The sequence below is a fragment of the Cibotium barometz genome, chromosome 3 (assembly GCF_041138505.1).
Source record: "Cibotium barometz isolate CiBa-2024 chromosome 3, ASM4113850v1, whole genome shotgun sequence".
NCBI classification, from domain to species: domain Eukaryota; kingdom Viridiplantae; phylum Streptophyta; class Polypodiopsida; order Cyatheales; family Cibotiaceae; genus Cibotium; species Cibotium barometz.
In genome coordinates, this window is record NC_141048.1 from 35,038,611 (window position 1) to 35,054,631 (window position 16,021).

Below are 16,021 nucleotides of genomic sequence, written 5' to 3' on the forward strand. Positions count from 1 at the left end.
AAATATGTAGCATTTTATACGATGCATTATATATACTATAATCTAATACATATTATACATTATAATCACGTCTCTTGTTTGAGTTTAAGAACTCACACAAGATATGTCTCAAAATTTGAAGAGGGACCTAGTATTTCATTAGGAAGAACAAATTTTTTTAAATCTAGTACTCTAAATAAAGTTTATCATTTATAGGTGTAAAACCTCTATATCACATAAGTGTAGATAAATTTTCTATATTTTGCAAAATTTACAGCTTTTATTATTAAACCCTCTTAGAAACCACCTTTAGTTAGCTCTTTTACATATTTTATTCCTTAATCAAACAAATAGGAAAACCACCGATTTTTATAAATACAATATAATATTCTTCCCAAAAAAAGAAACCAGCAGTAAGGTCTGTCTAAACCCGTTAAAAAAAAAAAATAGCACAGATCATCACAAAGAGAATGGTGAAGCTGACGCTTGAGCTCATCGCTACGGCAAACAAAGGGACCCCGCCTTCTTCCATCACTGAGCTCTCCCTTCCTCGCAAAGAGCTACACGATGTGGGTGACCATACAAGAATAAGAACCTTCCATCACATTGCATTGTTTTTATACTCAATAATCAGAAAGCAAGCTCCATCCACTTCCTGTTTGTTGCAGGTGGCTCGGTTGGACGTGCTTGCAAACCTCGTGAGACTCGATCTTAGCCATAACCGCCTCCAGAGTGTAGAGGTTTGTCCCCTACTACCATTAAAAATTATGATAACAGTGTGTGCTTTGCATGTCAATCAATTTTGAAACGTTTTTAAAAAACCTCGAAACCTTTTGACCAAGGAAGTTTCGGGAAAAAAAAAAAACAGTTTTATGGAGTGGTGGGTTCCCACTCCCTACAGGATCACGCATTGCCGGTTGCATGGTTATTAGCTGCACCAACCCCTCCCTTAGTGACTACCAGAGCTCCCACCTCTTTGTGGAGATTCATGGTACCCCACTTTCCGGGGCAATCGTTGATGGTGGCTTTGGGGTAAACCTAATGCCCACTCCATGCAGGAGGTCTCAAGGTAACGAGACCAGCCAACTTCTGTGTTCGGATGGCCGACCAACGTAAGGTGACTTCCAGAGGCCTAGTGGAAGGTATCACTGTAGTAATCTAGGGAATCCCATTCTTACTTGACTTTGTGGTGATTTAGCTCGCTGAAGTCAGAGGGGCCTACTCACTACTCGTTGGTCAACCGTGGCTTAGAAGCACATGAGTACCTACATGACTGGGGTTCTGACTGTTTTTGGATTCCCCAGGAGCACAGTCCACAGGAGCTGAAATTGGAAGGTCTGGACCAAGGGATCCTTGGTGCTAGAGTAACCCCCACTTCGTCCCCCACCCCTTAGCTGACCACGTTTTGGCCCATGTCTAAAGAAGGCCTTGTTTCCCATGGTGATGAGTTGGAACTACTTGATTGGCTCCAAGCGGCGGAAGGCCTGACATCCCACATGGTGGACATCACAGAGGTACCAAACGACTCCACCAACTTTCCATCAAAGCACTATGAGGCAGCAGGTCTAGGGGAAACTGTCATGGGTCGCCACAGAGGGGGCAGGATGGTCAAACCCCTCTCAAGTCAACGAGAACCCAACCGATCCCCCACTGCATCAGCACAAGGCATCTACATAAGTGCGTATGGAAGAACCTACCATCCGCTTGGGGGAGTGTCCTAAGTCTTGGAGGGAAGAACAATACGGCACTTCTCCAACAACTGGCTCCTTACAATCCCACTCTCCTCTCCAAGGCAATTGTTGACGAGGGAACCCCTCTCCCTTCCTCTCCTTTCTTTGCCTTTGATGTTGTGAGAACTTCAATTTTACATACTCGCTCCCCCTGCTTCTTTCATACTCACCCCTCTCTTGTCCTTTTTCATACTTGCCCCCTCTTGGTCTTTTTCATACTCCCCTCTTTGCCTTTTTCATACTTGCCCCCCCTCTTTTTTTCATACTCACCTACCCCATACCAATTTCATGCTCACGCCTCTCCAGGTGTTTAACCTCACACTCGTCTCTTCTGTCTTTCTTGGCACATTATCTCCTTGCTCACCTCCCACGTGTCCTCTCGATCCTTAAGTTTTTTGGCACAAACTACATGCTCGCCTCCATCCCTTCTTCATACTCCTTTTTGACCAAAAAAAAGAAAAAGAAAAAAGGAAAAAATTTGTCCATCTCTCATACTTGTCCCCCTCCATTATTTAACTTTTCATACTCGCCTCCCTTTGGCCAACCTTCATACTCGCCTCCCCCAATAGTCTCATACCCCCCCCCTCCTCCAATTTCCTACTTGTCCCCCCGTGGTTTTCCTACTCGCCTCCCTTACCTCTTCCTAGTCGCCTCCACCATTCCACCTCCCATCTCCATCTCCTACTCACCCCTTCACACCTCTTCCTACTCTCCTCCCTTGACGCCTCCTAATTGATGCTCCTTGCCTGCTCACCATTCACTTCTTCCTTGTCCTTTTGCAACCCGATGTCCACACTCGTTGCCCGGCACTAGGCACCCCTCATCTCTGCTTCATACCCTCTTCCACCTGGAGGTACGCCCACACAACTAGTTGCACCATCCACTTCACCTTCCGTACTCTCCTACTTGCCGTCTGTACTACCCCGCAAAAGAATTTTAAAAAAAATCATTGTACTTTTTTTTTCTTGACCCCACTGTGTGAAAATATACCCAAAAGGGTATTTTACCCAGCCCAAAAAGGGCTATTTAGTCATTTAAACTTCACTTTTTATCTGCTGGCCGACCAGCACCCTCCCTTTCCATATAAATATGAGGCTCATCCTTATGAACACATCCATCACGACTACTTCCCTGCTGGTCGCCTACTTCAGGACTGAACCTCAGCATTTTTACTCCTTGCTGCTGTTGGATTGGTCGCCTACATCAGGGCAGATCATCTGCATTTTTCTTCTCCGGCTGCTGCTGTTGGTATAGGCCGCCTACGAGACGAGTGGAACCTACTCTCTGCTGCTGCTGAACTGGCCGCCTACATCAGGGGTGATTATCATCGTTTTTCCTCTCCGGTTGCTGCTGGTGGTACAGGCCGCATACATCTGCGTTTCACTTCAGCATACTTCCGCGTTTTACTTCAGCAGTCATCAGGACATCTTTACATCTGTGCTTACATCAGCACTTACATCTCAGCTCACATCAGCCTTACATCAGGCATATATCGGTGCTTACATCAGGCTTACTTCGGGACTGTTGTCTGCGTTTTTGGGACAGCAGCCTTCTTTGCTCGTTCGGAGTCTCACATAGAGCTCCTGTATTGGACTTTATCATTTATATACATATCACCATTGCATGCTGTGTGATTTGCTCTGATCTCTCACATATTTGGTCCTTTGGTCTCTTTTGCCCTAACACCCACCATTCAGTCTTTGTAATGTACAACAGTGCCCCCCCCCCCCCCCCCAAAAAAAAAAAACCTTTTCTTAAAACAGCATACTCGCCTTCCTTCTTGTTTGAGGCCGTTTCTTTTTCTATCTTCCTCACTGAGGACGGTGAGCACTCTAGCGGTGGGTGACCGTTAGCCACAAGGGTGCCCACATCGGCTGGACCGCCACCACACCGTAACATCGTCACACCGCCATAGTGGATCAACCCTAGAGGAATCATTCCAGAGCAATTGGTGGACTATCTGGGAATGGAGGCGCACCGTCCAACGAATACATGAGAGGGGCACATGCTGGCATTGAAGGCACTGCAACGACACTCCAACGGGCATCTGCCGAAGATAGGAGATTCCACCGAAGGCCTATCACTCTCATGGCATCTACCAGGATAGGAGATGCCACCTACTCCACCGACTCTACCACGACTTACAGGAATCGTTTAAATGGTCCTTTGAAACATCTTTGAGAACATTCTTCGTACTATATCCTATCGGTAACCTTGAGTGGTGTCTGCCTATTTCAACTTGTGTGCTATCCTACATACTGTGATTGCTGGGTGCGCATGATACAGTGAAAGGCATGTAATAGTATCTTGGAGTAATACAAGTGATGTTTGTCTTTTTCAACCTGTGTGCCGTCCTACTTAATGTGACCTCTGCTGGGTGTGCATGATACAATGAAGGGTGTGTAACAGTGTCTGGGAGTAATACAAGTGTCGTCCAATATTCTTGTCACTCTTGCCAATCTTGTCATTTATGTTATGCTCCGTTCTAGCAGAAAAGATGGGATACTTGAAATGCCCAAGCGATGGCTTTGATTGCTTTGTCAATAAAGCGATCAATCATACTGCATAGTCGGTCTTGTAGGACCTCACGGCGAGCTTGGGATGTACTTGAAACCATGTATCAGGCAAAGAATGAGGTTAGGATTTCATTTCTCAAGAAAGAGCTTGAGAACTTGGACATGAACGAAGGTGATAGTATGGTTGATTATCTTACGAAGATCCAAGATCTTTGGGAACAGCTACTCAACATTGATGAGGTCATTTCCGAAAAGGAGTTGGTTTTCAGGACACTATCATCTTTGCCAGAAACCTACTTGAATTTCCACACATCGCTCACTTTATCTATGCGGGGTAACCCTGAACCAATCTTGTTTGAAGAGTTGGTTGGTTTGTTGCTATAGGAGGAGTAGAATCAGAAGAACAAATCTTCTAGCATGCGTGGTGATGGGGCTTTTGCTGCCCAAGACAAGGGCAAGGGAAAAGCCAAACACAGTTTTCAGCCAAAGGCTGATTCGGGACAGCCTTCACAAAAGGCTAAAGATGATGCAGGCAAGTCCAAAAGAAAGGGCAAATGTCACTACTGCAAGAAGCCAGGTCATTACTTGAAAGAGTGCAGAAAGAGAAAAAGGAAAGCGGCATGGCTGTAGATTCTTCTTCATCACCTGCAGGGAAAGATGATACATCAGTAAATCTTGTGCAGGATGAGTGGACTTTCATCACTTGCAGTTATGATGCATCTTTAGAGCATATGTCTCTCAGTGTCAATGAAACACATGACGCATGGTATTTTGAGAGTGGTGCTTCTAAACACATCACCTCATGGAGGGATTTGTTTAAGAAGCTTATGGCTGCCCCAAAAGGCAAGCGGGTAACATGTACAAACAATTCTTCTTATCGTGTTCAGGGTGTTGGTGAGGTGATTCTCACAATAGCAGATGGTGCAGACTTATGTCTTTCAGATGTATTGTATGTGCTGGGGATTAAGAAGAACTTGTTGTCCGTCTCCACTTTTGCTAAAAGAGGATATGTAGTCAACTTTGAGGACGATAGATGTACAGTGAAAGACCGTGAAGGTGGCTATGCATTGGTCACTTCCAGCATATTGTACCATGAGTTATATCAGCTTGACAAGTTTGACAGGAGAGAGCATGATCATGTGGTTACCACTCTGACACCTGCCATGTAGAGGCAGAGTTGTGGCATGCCAGGTTTGGGCATGTGAATTATGGCAGTTTGATGCTATTGCAAAGGCATAATATGGTATAGGATATGCCTCATGTAGAGCCACCACCAAAACATGTATGTGAAGGGTGCATATTGGGTAAGATGCACAGAAATGCATTTCCAAAAGATGGATCAACAAGGGCTGTCCGGAAATTATAGCTTGCGCATAGTGATGTGTGTGGTCCTATGCGGACACCATCTCTTGGAAAGCATCTATACTTTGTAACCTTTATCGATGACTACTCTAGATTTGCATGGGTGTATCCCTTGAAGGCCAAATCTGATATATTTGCATGTTTTTCAGCATTTTGTGGCTCAAGCTGAAAATCAAACAGGTTGCAAAGTGCAGACTCTTCGTACAGATCGAGGGGGGAATACATGTCCATTGTTTTCAAAACATTTATGGTAGAGAAAGGCATAAAGTATCAATGCACGATGCCATATTCTTCTCAACAAAATGGGTTGCTGAGGGAAAGAACCGGTCTTTGATGGAAATGGCTAGATGCATGGTTAAGGGCGAAGGATTGCCTCACAAATTCTGGATGGAGGCAATAATGTGTGCTACACATGTGTTGAATAGATGCCCTACCAAAGCATTGAAAACCATCACACCATATGAGGCCTGGCACGAAAGGAAACCTAAAGTTGACCACTTTAGAATTTTTGGATGTATATCATATACACATGTACCTTAGCAGTTGAGAGGTAAGCTTGATGACAAAGCAACTAAGTGCATATTTGTGGGTTATAGCAGTGGCAGTAAAGGCCATCGTCTCTTTAATCCTTCCACACAAAGGATTTTGGATAGTAGAGATGTTGTATTTGCTGAAAATTCAAACCAGCCATTGGCTGAATCTTCTGGACAGCCACCTTCGGGCCCACATAACATGTTTGAAGGACTTCTCCGGTTGGGAATTGATGGCTCAACAGATCAGCCATCAACTTTTTCCAGTGGACAGCATTTGGGTGCTCAAAATCAGCCCATGAATGAGCTCATTACACCTCAAAATATGGAGGAAGCAGTGGAGCAAGAGTGGACAGCAACGGAGGAGGGTTGTACCTCGTTGGCTGCTCCGCACTTTACAAGAGAGCAAACTTTCAGCTCCACTTGCTAGCAGGACACAGGCTGGTTCACGTAATGCAAGAGAACACGTAGATGTTGCTTGCATGAGTATACTTTGTGATGCAGATGAGCCAGATTCATTTGAAGAGGCTCATGAGGATGAGCATCGGATGCAAGCCATGCAAAATGAGATGGATTCTATCCATAAAAACAGCACTTGGGATTTGGTAGACTTGCCTGTTGGCAAGAAGCCCATTGGCACAAGTGGGTTTACAAGTTAAAAAGAAAGTTTGGAGGTACATTGACAGGTACAAGGCCAGGCTAGTGGCCAAAGGATATGCCCAGCAAAAAGGCATTGATTATGATGAGACTTTCCCACCCACTTCTCGTATGGCCACAATGCCCAGCAAAAAGGCATTGATTATGATGAGACTTTCCCACCCACTTCTCGTATGGCCACAATTAGATGTGTTGTTGCATTGGCTGCCCATCATGGATGGAAAGTGCATCAGTTGGACATAAAATCAGCTTTTCTTAATGGGGATTTGCAGAAAGAAGTGTATGTAAATCAGCCCATTGGTTTTGTGATGCATGGTCATGAAAACAAAGTATGCAAGCTTCAAAAAGCACTTTATGGTCTCAAACAAGCTCCTCGAGCTTGGTATGAGAAGATCCATACTTATTTGACCATGTAGGGATTTTGCAATAGTCCAACGGAGAGCACCCTCTATGTGAAAGAGGATCATGGTACTTTGATTATGCTCATTCTTTATGTGGATGACATGTAGCTAATTGGGAATGACATGGATAAAATTTTAGCATTCAAAGCTGAATTGCAATCGTCATTTGAGATGACAGATTTGGGATTGTTGCATTATTATTTGGGCATACAATTTGTGCAGACAGATGTTGGGATTTATGTACACTAATCGAAGTACATTCAATAGCTGTTGCACAAATTCGGGTTTGAAGATTGTAAGCCCATCTCTACTTGGAGCTAGGGCTGGAATTGAGCATGTATGATGTTGGGAGAGCCAAGCAGTGGGTTGCCTCATATATTTACGCAACACACGCCCAGATATTCAGTTTGGGGTTTCCTAGTGTAGTAAATTTACCCAGGTACAAAGCATTGGCAAGCAACGAAGTGGCTCTTCCGCTATCTTCGGGCCTTGGATCTTGCGTTGGTATATCCCACGGGGGGCAGCTTGCAGTTACATGCTTACAGTGATTCAGGCTTGGCTGGTGACTATGATACATGGCAGTCCACTAGTGGGAATTGTTTCTTTTTGGGGCATTCATGCATATCATGGCTGAGCAAAAAGCAGCCCACTATTGCCGCATCTACTTGTGAGGCTAAGTATAGGGCAGCCTTTACAGCCACAGTAGATTGTGTATGGCTGAGGAGATTGATGACTAATCTTCGTGAGTGTCAACAGACACCCACCACTATACTCATTGATAGTCAGAGTGCTATAGCCATGGCACGAAACCCAGTGTTTCATGCACGCACTAAGCACAGAGATTCATTATCACTATGTCAGAGAGAGGATTCATACAGGGGAGATCACATTATCTTACTGCTCTACATAGGATAATGTTGCAGATTTGTTCACGAAGGTGTTGCCTCGAGAGCAGTTTGAAGCTTTCCGCAAAGCTTTAGTCTTACTCTCCTACAGAGAGCAATCTACTATCGATCTTGTACAGGTTCACATTGCCACTATAGGGGGGTTTATTAGCATATATGCTATGAGTAGTGCCACATGTGAACATGGGCTAATCAATGGCACTTTTCTCCCTTTGGGTTTTTCCCCTTGGATATTAGGTGTGAAAGGACACCACCATCTCTCTCTCTCTTGAAAGGACACCACCATCTCTCTCTCTTGAGAGCTTGCTGCTGTGTACATCTGTGTGTGTGTGCTCTGTTTCTCTGAAACCCTAACCCTAAGGGGGAGTGTTAAGAGGTAACGATTGCGGTTATGCAATGCTACATTGATGGGTGATGGGTGAGTTGTGGAACACCTCGATTAATAGGGGGTGTTGAGAGATGTAATCGCGGTGTTGTGTGTATGTGGGAAAGCACCCTAGAGGTACAAGATATTGTGGGAAAGATAAGAATGTCACATGTAATGTTGTATGGTGTGTGATTGTCGACCAAAAGAGTGGAAAAGGAGTTGCCACATGGATGATGATGTGCAACATGATATTGGAATATTTGTCCTGGACCTGACTGACAGTAGGTCGGCCAGTCCATAGAGGGTTTCCAGCCCTATATAAAGGGCACACTTGCTCATGATTAGATCATTCAGTTCTTTAGGAGCTGGGTCATAGACTTAGATATAGATCTAGGTGTTTTACCACCTTTTGATGGGCAGCTAGTTGGCTAGCCAAGATGTACCTTTTTGTACTATAGAATATATTGAACACTCAGCTCTCTCTCTCTCTCTCTCTCTCTCTCTCAACCTTGGTAAAACCAAGGTAATGGTCTTCAATGTCGAGTATAAAGTCCCAGTTTTGCCTCCGGACCTTGATCATCGCGTAGCTCTTTTCAAGAGCTTCGCGGCCATATATTTACTTGTACATTTAGCCCCCATTTGGGCCTTGTAACGGCATTCTTTGTATTTGGTCCGCCGGGCGTCCCATAAGTTGGGCGCCCGCCCATATTAGACCTAACCCTAACTTTACCCTTGTATCTCTATAAATATGAGGTCTCCCTTGAGCCTCAATAAGACATCAAGATATTCTTGAGCATTGTGTGAGTTCTCTCTCTCTCTCACTCTTCTCTACCTCCTCTGCACTTCCTTGGCTGCAAGCTCTTGTGTTTGAGTCATTCTCCACCAACAACTGGTATCAGAGCTATGGAGGGAAGCTGTATGCAGAAGCTATGGAGTTAGAGGTGTCTTCCACCACTTGACTACGGGATTGTCTGCGTTTTTCGCGTCAAACACCTCCCTTCTATCATCAATCTGGTGCGTTTTTTTTTTCTTTCAGAGTGCTGCTCTGTTTTTTTTAAACGCAGGAGCCTGTTTTGCGTTTTTCTTGCTCTTCCCCTCTCCTGCGTTTTCTGCTCCACTCTACGCTGCCCTTCTGCTGCGTTTTCCTCTCCCCTGCTGCCCCCTTTGCTGCGTTTCTGCTGCTGTGCTGCTGCAATCAGCAGCGTTTGCTGTTTTTCCTCTCCCTGCTGTACGGCTGCCATCAGCAGCAGCCAACGCTGCTGCCAGCAGTCCCACGGCCACCAGCAAGCAGCCCGGGCTGCAGCCAGCAGCCCCACGGCCACTAGCAGCAGCCGACGCTGCCTCCAGCAGCCAAGAACTACGAGCAGCCCCAAAGACAGCAACATACTGCCCCGGATTCACTTCAGCATCAATATAGAGTTGCCCCGGTCCTCTTTTGCAGTATCTCCGGCTGCCCCTCGGGTTTACATCGACATCCGGTGATTCTCTTCCGCCGTCTTCTTCACTTGAAGTTGTTTCATCAATCTACGAGCATCCTACTGTCAACCTGTATCTGGTACATAACATCTTGCTATTGCTTACTTTCTGAAGTGTCAGTTTGATAAGTCATGGCGTCTACAAGTGATCTTAAGGGTCTACTAGAGATTAAGAAGTTTGCAGGCACTGGGTTTGATCTTTGGAAGGTGAGGATTCAGAATATCCTCTATCTGCGGGAATGTGATACTGCACTTGAGCAGTTCAAACCCGCTGCTATGACAGATGATGAATGGGGAGTCCTGAACAGAAAGGCCGTTGCCTATCTCCAGATGGCTGTTGCTGATGAGGTTCTTGTTGACCTCAAAGGGTTGACAACAGCCTATGCCGTCTGGGAGAAGCTGAGAAGCACCTATGAGATCACCACGCCAGTGAACCAGGTACATCTCATCAGGAAACTCATGAATATGCAACTTGATGATTCTAAGAATGCAATAGAGCATATTACTGCTTTCACAGGGGTGCTTAATCAGATGCAGGATTTTGGATTGCCTGCTTTTGATGATAAGTTGAAAGCTATCTTTTTGCTCACTACTTTGCCTGACTCTTGGGAGACACTTGTGGTGTCACTTGGGACAAATCCCAACCTAACTTTTGATGGAGTCAGGGGTGCTATTCTCAATGAAGATATCCGGAGGAAGACCTCAGAGACTAGCGGTTCTGCAAATGTCTCACGAGGGAGGACGACCAAGCGGGGAAATACTACTACCAATTCAAAGGGTAGAAGCAAGAGCAAGGGCCAGCAGTCTGATGTTACATGCTATCAGTGTGGTCGTAAAGGCCACAAGAAGCCAGATTGCAAGTTTTACAAGATGGAGCAAGACCGGAAGAAGAAATCCAGTCATTCAAATGACAAAAAGAAGGAAAAAGAGAGTAATTCCAGCAAAGCAGAAGAGTTCGAAAAGGACAAGAGTAAGGCCAATGTGGCCTCTGGTGTTGTCATAGAGGAACTGTCTGACTCAGATGGTGTGCTATGTGTTTTTTCTGCTAATGCTCTTGATGTTCATAACTTGCATGTCACAGAACCAGATGTTATTCATGCCTTGATGTATGAATCTGATGTGCTTTCACAGACTTGGATTATTGACACGGGTGCCTCTTTTCATGTAACTCCTATCAAGGAGTGTTTTGCAACTTTCACTGCAGGCTCCCGAGGAAAGGTGTTCTTGGGGAATGATCATGCTTGCAATATTGAAGGCATGGGCACCGTGAATTTGACTTTGCAGGATGGTAGTGAGTTTGTGCTGCCAAATGTGAGGTATGTGCCTGGTTTGAAAACCAGTCTCCTGTGTGTGGGCCAGCTTGATGCCTTGGGATACACGGCCATATTTGGAAATGGCACATGGAAATTGACCAAAGGCACAAGGCTGATTACAAAAGGATGCAAGAAAGGAACATTATATAGCCTTCATGGTCAGGCTTTGTCTGGTAAGTTTATTGCTTTTGCAGAGGTACGCTCCCACATGGAGCTTTGGCATAAGAGACTTGGCCACATGAGCCAAAAGGGTCTCTCCATTTTGTCCTCCTTGAACAAGTTTGATGCAAAAGGAAGCAAGCTTGATTTTTGTAATGATTGCTTGTATGGGAAACAGAATAGGAGTTCTTACTCCTCTTGTGCCTCTCGCAAGGCTGAAAAGTTGGACTTGGTCCACTCTGATGTATGCTGCATGCCCATTAAATCTAAAGGTGGTTCAAAGTACTTTGTGTCTTTTGTGGATGATCACTCACGAAAAGTATGGATCACTTTGTTGAAATCTAAGGATGATGCTTTTGCTGCATTTCAAAAGTTTTATGCATTTGTTCATACTCAAACTGGAGTGAAGATTAAATGCTTACGCACTGACAATGGGGGTGAGTTTGTTAGTACTAAATTTCAGAAATTTTGTGATGATAATGGCATTAAGAGGGAACTTACACCCCCCTATAGCCCCTCTTCAAATGGTGTGGCTGAAAGGTATAATTGTATACTGTGTGAAAGAGTTCGATGCATGCTATCCACAGCTAATCTCTCTCAGGATTTTTGGGGAGAAGCCTTGAAAACTGCAGTTCATGTTTGCAATCGATCTCCACACACAGCTTTGAAAGGTGGAATCCCTGAGGAGGTTTGGTCTGGCAAACCGTCCTCATATGACCACTTACGCATCTTTGGTTGTGATGCATATGTGCATATCCGCATGGAAGACCGGAACAAGCTTGATGCTAAGTCCGAGAAGGGCACCTTCGTTGGCTACGGTGATGAAGGTGAGATGGGCTACCGTGTGTGGTTGCCATCAACCAACAAAGTGGTTCGCAGCCGGGATGTTGTATTTTATGAGGCAAAGCTGCTCCGTAATGTTTGTGCCTCTCATGGTGATCAGAAAAAGGTCAAATTTCAGCAAGGGCAGCCACCCATTGATGCTGAAAATGAGCCCCAGGATGCTTCACAAAGGGCTGAACATAATGAGTCCGTGATATTTGAGCCAGAAGAGGTTGGACAGCCGCTTCATGCTCCTGGAGGTGTAGGGCAGCAACCCCTATATGCTGAAAATCAGGCTGTTCGTGAAAACCCGCAGCCTTTTGATGCTGAAATTATGATTCCTCCCAATATTGACCCCCAACCAGCCAATGATCATGGGGTACGGAGGTCTACTCGTTTTCGGAGGGAACCTCAGCGTTTTGATCCCTCTTTGCAACATGTTTTGCTTACAGATGAGGGTGAGCCTCTTACTTTCAAAGAGGCTAAGTCTTGTGAACTCCGAAACAAGTGGGAGCATGCTATGCAGGAGGAGATTAAGTCTCTACATGCAAATGACACTTGGGACTTGGTTGAGTTGCCCAAAGGAAGGAAGGCTATTCCTAACAAGTGGGTGTACAAAGTCAAGACAGTTGACGGCCAGCCTAAGTATAAAGCCCGCCTTGTTGCTAAGGGCTATGCTCAGAAGGAAGGGATTGATTTTCAGGAGGTCTTCTCTCCTGTGGTCAAAATGACCACCCTTCGTGTTTTGTTTGCTCTCGCTGCTGTTTTGGATTTAGAACTGTATCAGATGGATGTAAAGACAGCTTTCTTACATGGTGATTTAGATGAAGAGCTGTATATGAAGCAGCCTGAAGGCTTTGTCATTCCTGGCAAAGAACATCTGGTTTGTAAGCTGAAGCGTAGTCTCTATGGGCTGAAACAAGCCCCGAGGCAGTGGTACAAAAAGTTTGATGCTTTCATGCTTAACCAGAAGTTTAATCGTAGCCATGCAGATCATTGCTTGTATACTAAAACTGATGCAGATGGCAGCCCAGTGATACTTGTGCTGTATGTTGATGACATGCTCCTTGCCGGGAAGAATAAGAGCGTTTTGGAAGCTCTTAAGGACCAGCTGAAGTCAGCCTTTGTTATGAAGGACTTGGGTTCAGCTGAACATATTTTGGGTCTTCGGATTAGACGGGACAGAGCACAGAAGTTGCTTTTCCTCTCGCAGGAGAAGTATATCCAGAAAGTCCTTGATAGATTTAACATGGCTGATTCTAAGCCTTTGGGTGCTCCATTGCAGCCCTATGTTAAACTATCCAAGGATGATTGCCCAAAAGATGATGATGCAGCCAGTACTATGCGTGGGATCCCTTATGCTTCTGCTTGTGGATCTCTTATGTATGCTATGGTTGCTACACGGCCAGACATTGCTCATTCAGTGGGAGTAGTCAGTCGTTTTATGTCCAACCCGGGCAAAGCACATTGGGATGCTATAAAGTCTATTTTGAGGTACTTGAAGGGGACACAGAAGAAATGCCTTATGTATGGTAAAGGTCCACTTGAGGTGCAGGGTTATTGTGATTCAGACATGGCAGGTGATTCTGATACCCGCAAGTCTACTAGTGGGTACATCTATACTCTTGCAGGTGGTGCTGTTTCTTGGTGCTCTAGACTCCAGAGGATAGTAGCACTTTCTACTACTGAGGCCGAGTACATCTCCGTCACAGAGGCTTCTAAGGAGGCCATTTGGTTAGCACGCCTTGTCACAGAGTTTGGATTGCCAGAGAGGGCTCCGGTCCTTGGTTGTGATAGCCAGAGTGCCATATACCTGGCTAAGAATGCCATGTTTCATGCTCGTACCAAACACATTGATGTACGGTACCACTTCATCAGACAGGTGCTAGATGATGGTTTGGTCAGTTTGGTCAAGATTGGCACTCATGAGAACCCTGCAGATGCTCTCACCAAAAGTTTGCCAAAAGCACAGCTTGATATGTGTCTACAGCGGGTGGGAGTTACATAGCTTCACTTAGAGGAGCTTCACTGGCCCTTTAAGTGGGAGGTTGTTGGGTATAAAGTCCCAGTTTCGCCTCCGGACCTTGATCATCGCGTAGCTCTTTTCGAGAGCTTCGTGGCCATATATTTACTTGTACATTTGGCCCCCATTTGGGCCTTGTAACGGCATTCTTTGTATTTGGTCCGCCGGGCGTCCCATAAGTTGGGCGCCCGCCCATATTAGACCTAACCCTAACTTTACCCTTGTATCTCTATAAATACGAGGTCTCCCTTGAGCCTCAATAAGACATCAAGATATTCTTGAGCATTGTGTGAGTTCTCTCTCTCTCTCACTCTTCTCTACCTCCTCTGCACTTCCTTGGCTGCAAGCTCTTGTGTTTGAGTCATTCTCCACCAACATTCAATACCTCTCGCCCCGTCACATCCAGATTGAGCTTCACATATAGAGGGGATCCTGCGGAGATTGTCTCCTCCTATGTCTACCTTGGTGTCATTTTTAGTGGTCCACGCTTTACAATGCTTCCCGTAGCACATGCCAGAGTGACGCGGGGATATGCAGCCTTGAGCTTACTTGAGCGGCAGTGCTTCCAGGCACATTTCCAAGAGCCCAGGACGAAGGGCTGGCTTTTTGACACCCTCGTCACACTAGCCTTGATGTATGGAGCAGCTTTCTGGGGGCCAGATTTATCCGATGAGGATTGGCAGCGAGTTGAGAGGCCCTAGGTCATGATGTTCTCCCGTATGATCCGTAGCAAACCATCAGTCCCACACCAGATTATCCAGGCAGAGTTTGCTGCAGCCCCGATGGTAGTGGAGGCACTCTTCCAGACAGGCACATACCTTCATCGCATCAGTCACATGGATCCCCACAGGTACATGAGGCTTGCCTTGGAGTCCTCCAGACAACTAGCACTTGAGGGGCACTTTGGAGTATGGTATGCACTGGTTTCCACTTGGTTCTCAGTATACGGGCTCTGCATGGACCGCCTACCCTCCCTTCAGTACAGTTTGGACTCCCCTTTTTTCTGGCTGTCTCACGAGGATACCAACCGGGTTATCGAGTCAGATCTTCTTAGCCTCTACACACATTGCACATGGATCACACCCCCGGAGCTCCCCACGAAGATGCACTTTTACAGAGACCACTTCCTCACACTCACTGAGGATGGATTCATCCTGCAACTGGGCTACTTGAGTGTTCACATGTCCCATGCCATGCGGATTGCGATTGGCCAGATACGGGTTTCTTCCTACCGCCTTAGAGTGGAGACAGGTAGAGCTGAGCGCATCTTTAGAGCCGGGAAGCTCGTACGGACACCCAGAGAGGAGAGGATCTGCCGACTATGCCACGCAGAGGTTGAGACAGAGGAGCATTACATATGCCAATCCCCAGTATACTATGAGATCCGCGGGAGGTTTCACTGTCTATTTCGTGAGGGATTCGGTCCACTCTCGCCCATGCGTGCCATGGCTAATCTTCGGAATGAACTGGCTTAATCCTTGATTAGTGCAACAGTTAGGACAAGTATTAAGGTCAACATTGACATCAGAACCATCATCATCAATGTAGCAGCATTGTCTACATCATCATCATCAGCATGGTCATCAGCATGATCATCATCAGCAGCACCACCATCAGCATAACCAGCATAGAGGGTTTGGAACCCTGTCGGCAGCCATCCAGAGCTTTACAGCAACAGTCGGCAGCCCATGGGGGGATCAGACATGCAGTCGGATAGGTCCAGAAGGTCGGGTATCTACTCGGACAAGACATCAAAGCAGTGCAGCATTTAAAGAGTAGAAA

At 45.8% G+C, this 16,021-nt stretch overlaps 1 protein-coding gene across 1 annotated transcript in view; it reads left to right on the forward strand.

Moving 5' to 3' along the window:
• The first annotated feature begins 398 nt into the window (after nt 1-398).
• The window catches only part of LOC147639997 (uncharacterized), a 99,449-nt gene continuing 83,826 nt past the window's right edge, over nt 399-16,021 (forward strand). The window contains exons 1-2 of the mRNA XM_086776124.1: nt 399-548; nt 648-719. Coding sequence (XP_086632250.1) covers nt 450-548; nt 648-719 — 171 coding nt within the window. The 5' untranslated portion in view covers nt 399-449. The remainder of the gene's footprint in view (nt 549-647; nt 720-16,021) is intronic.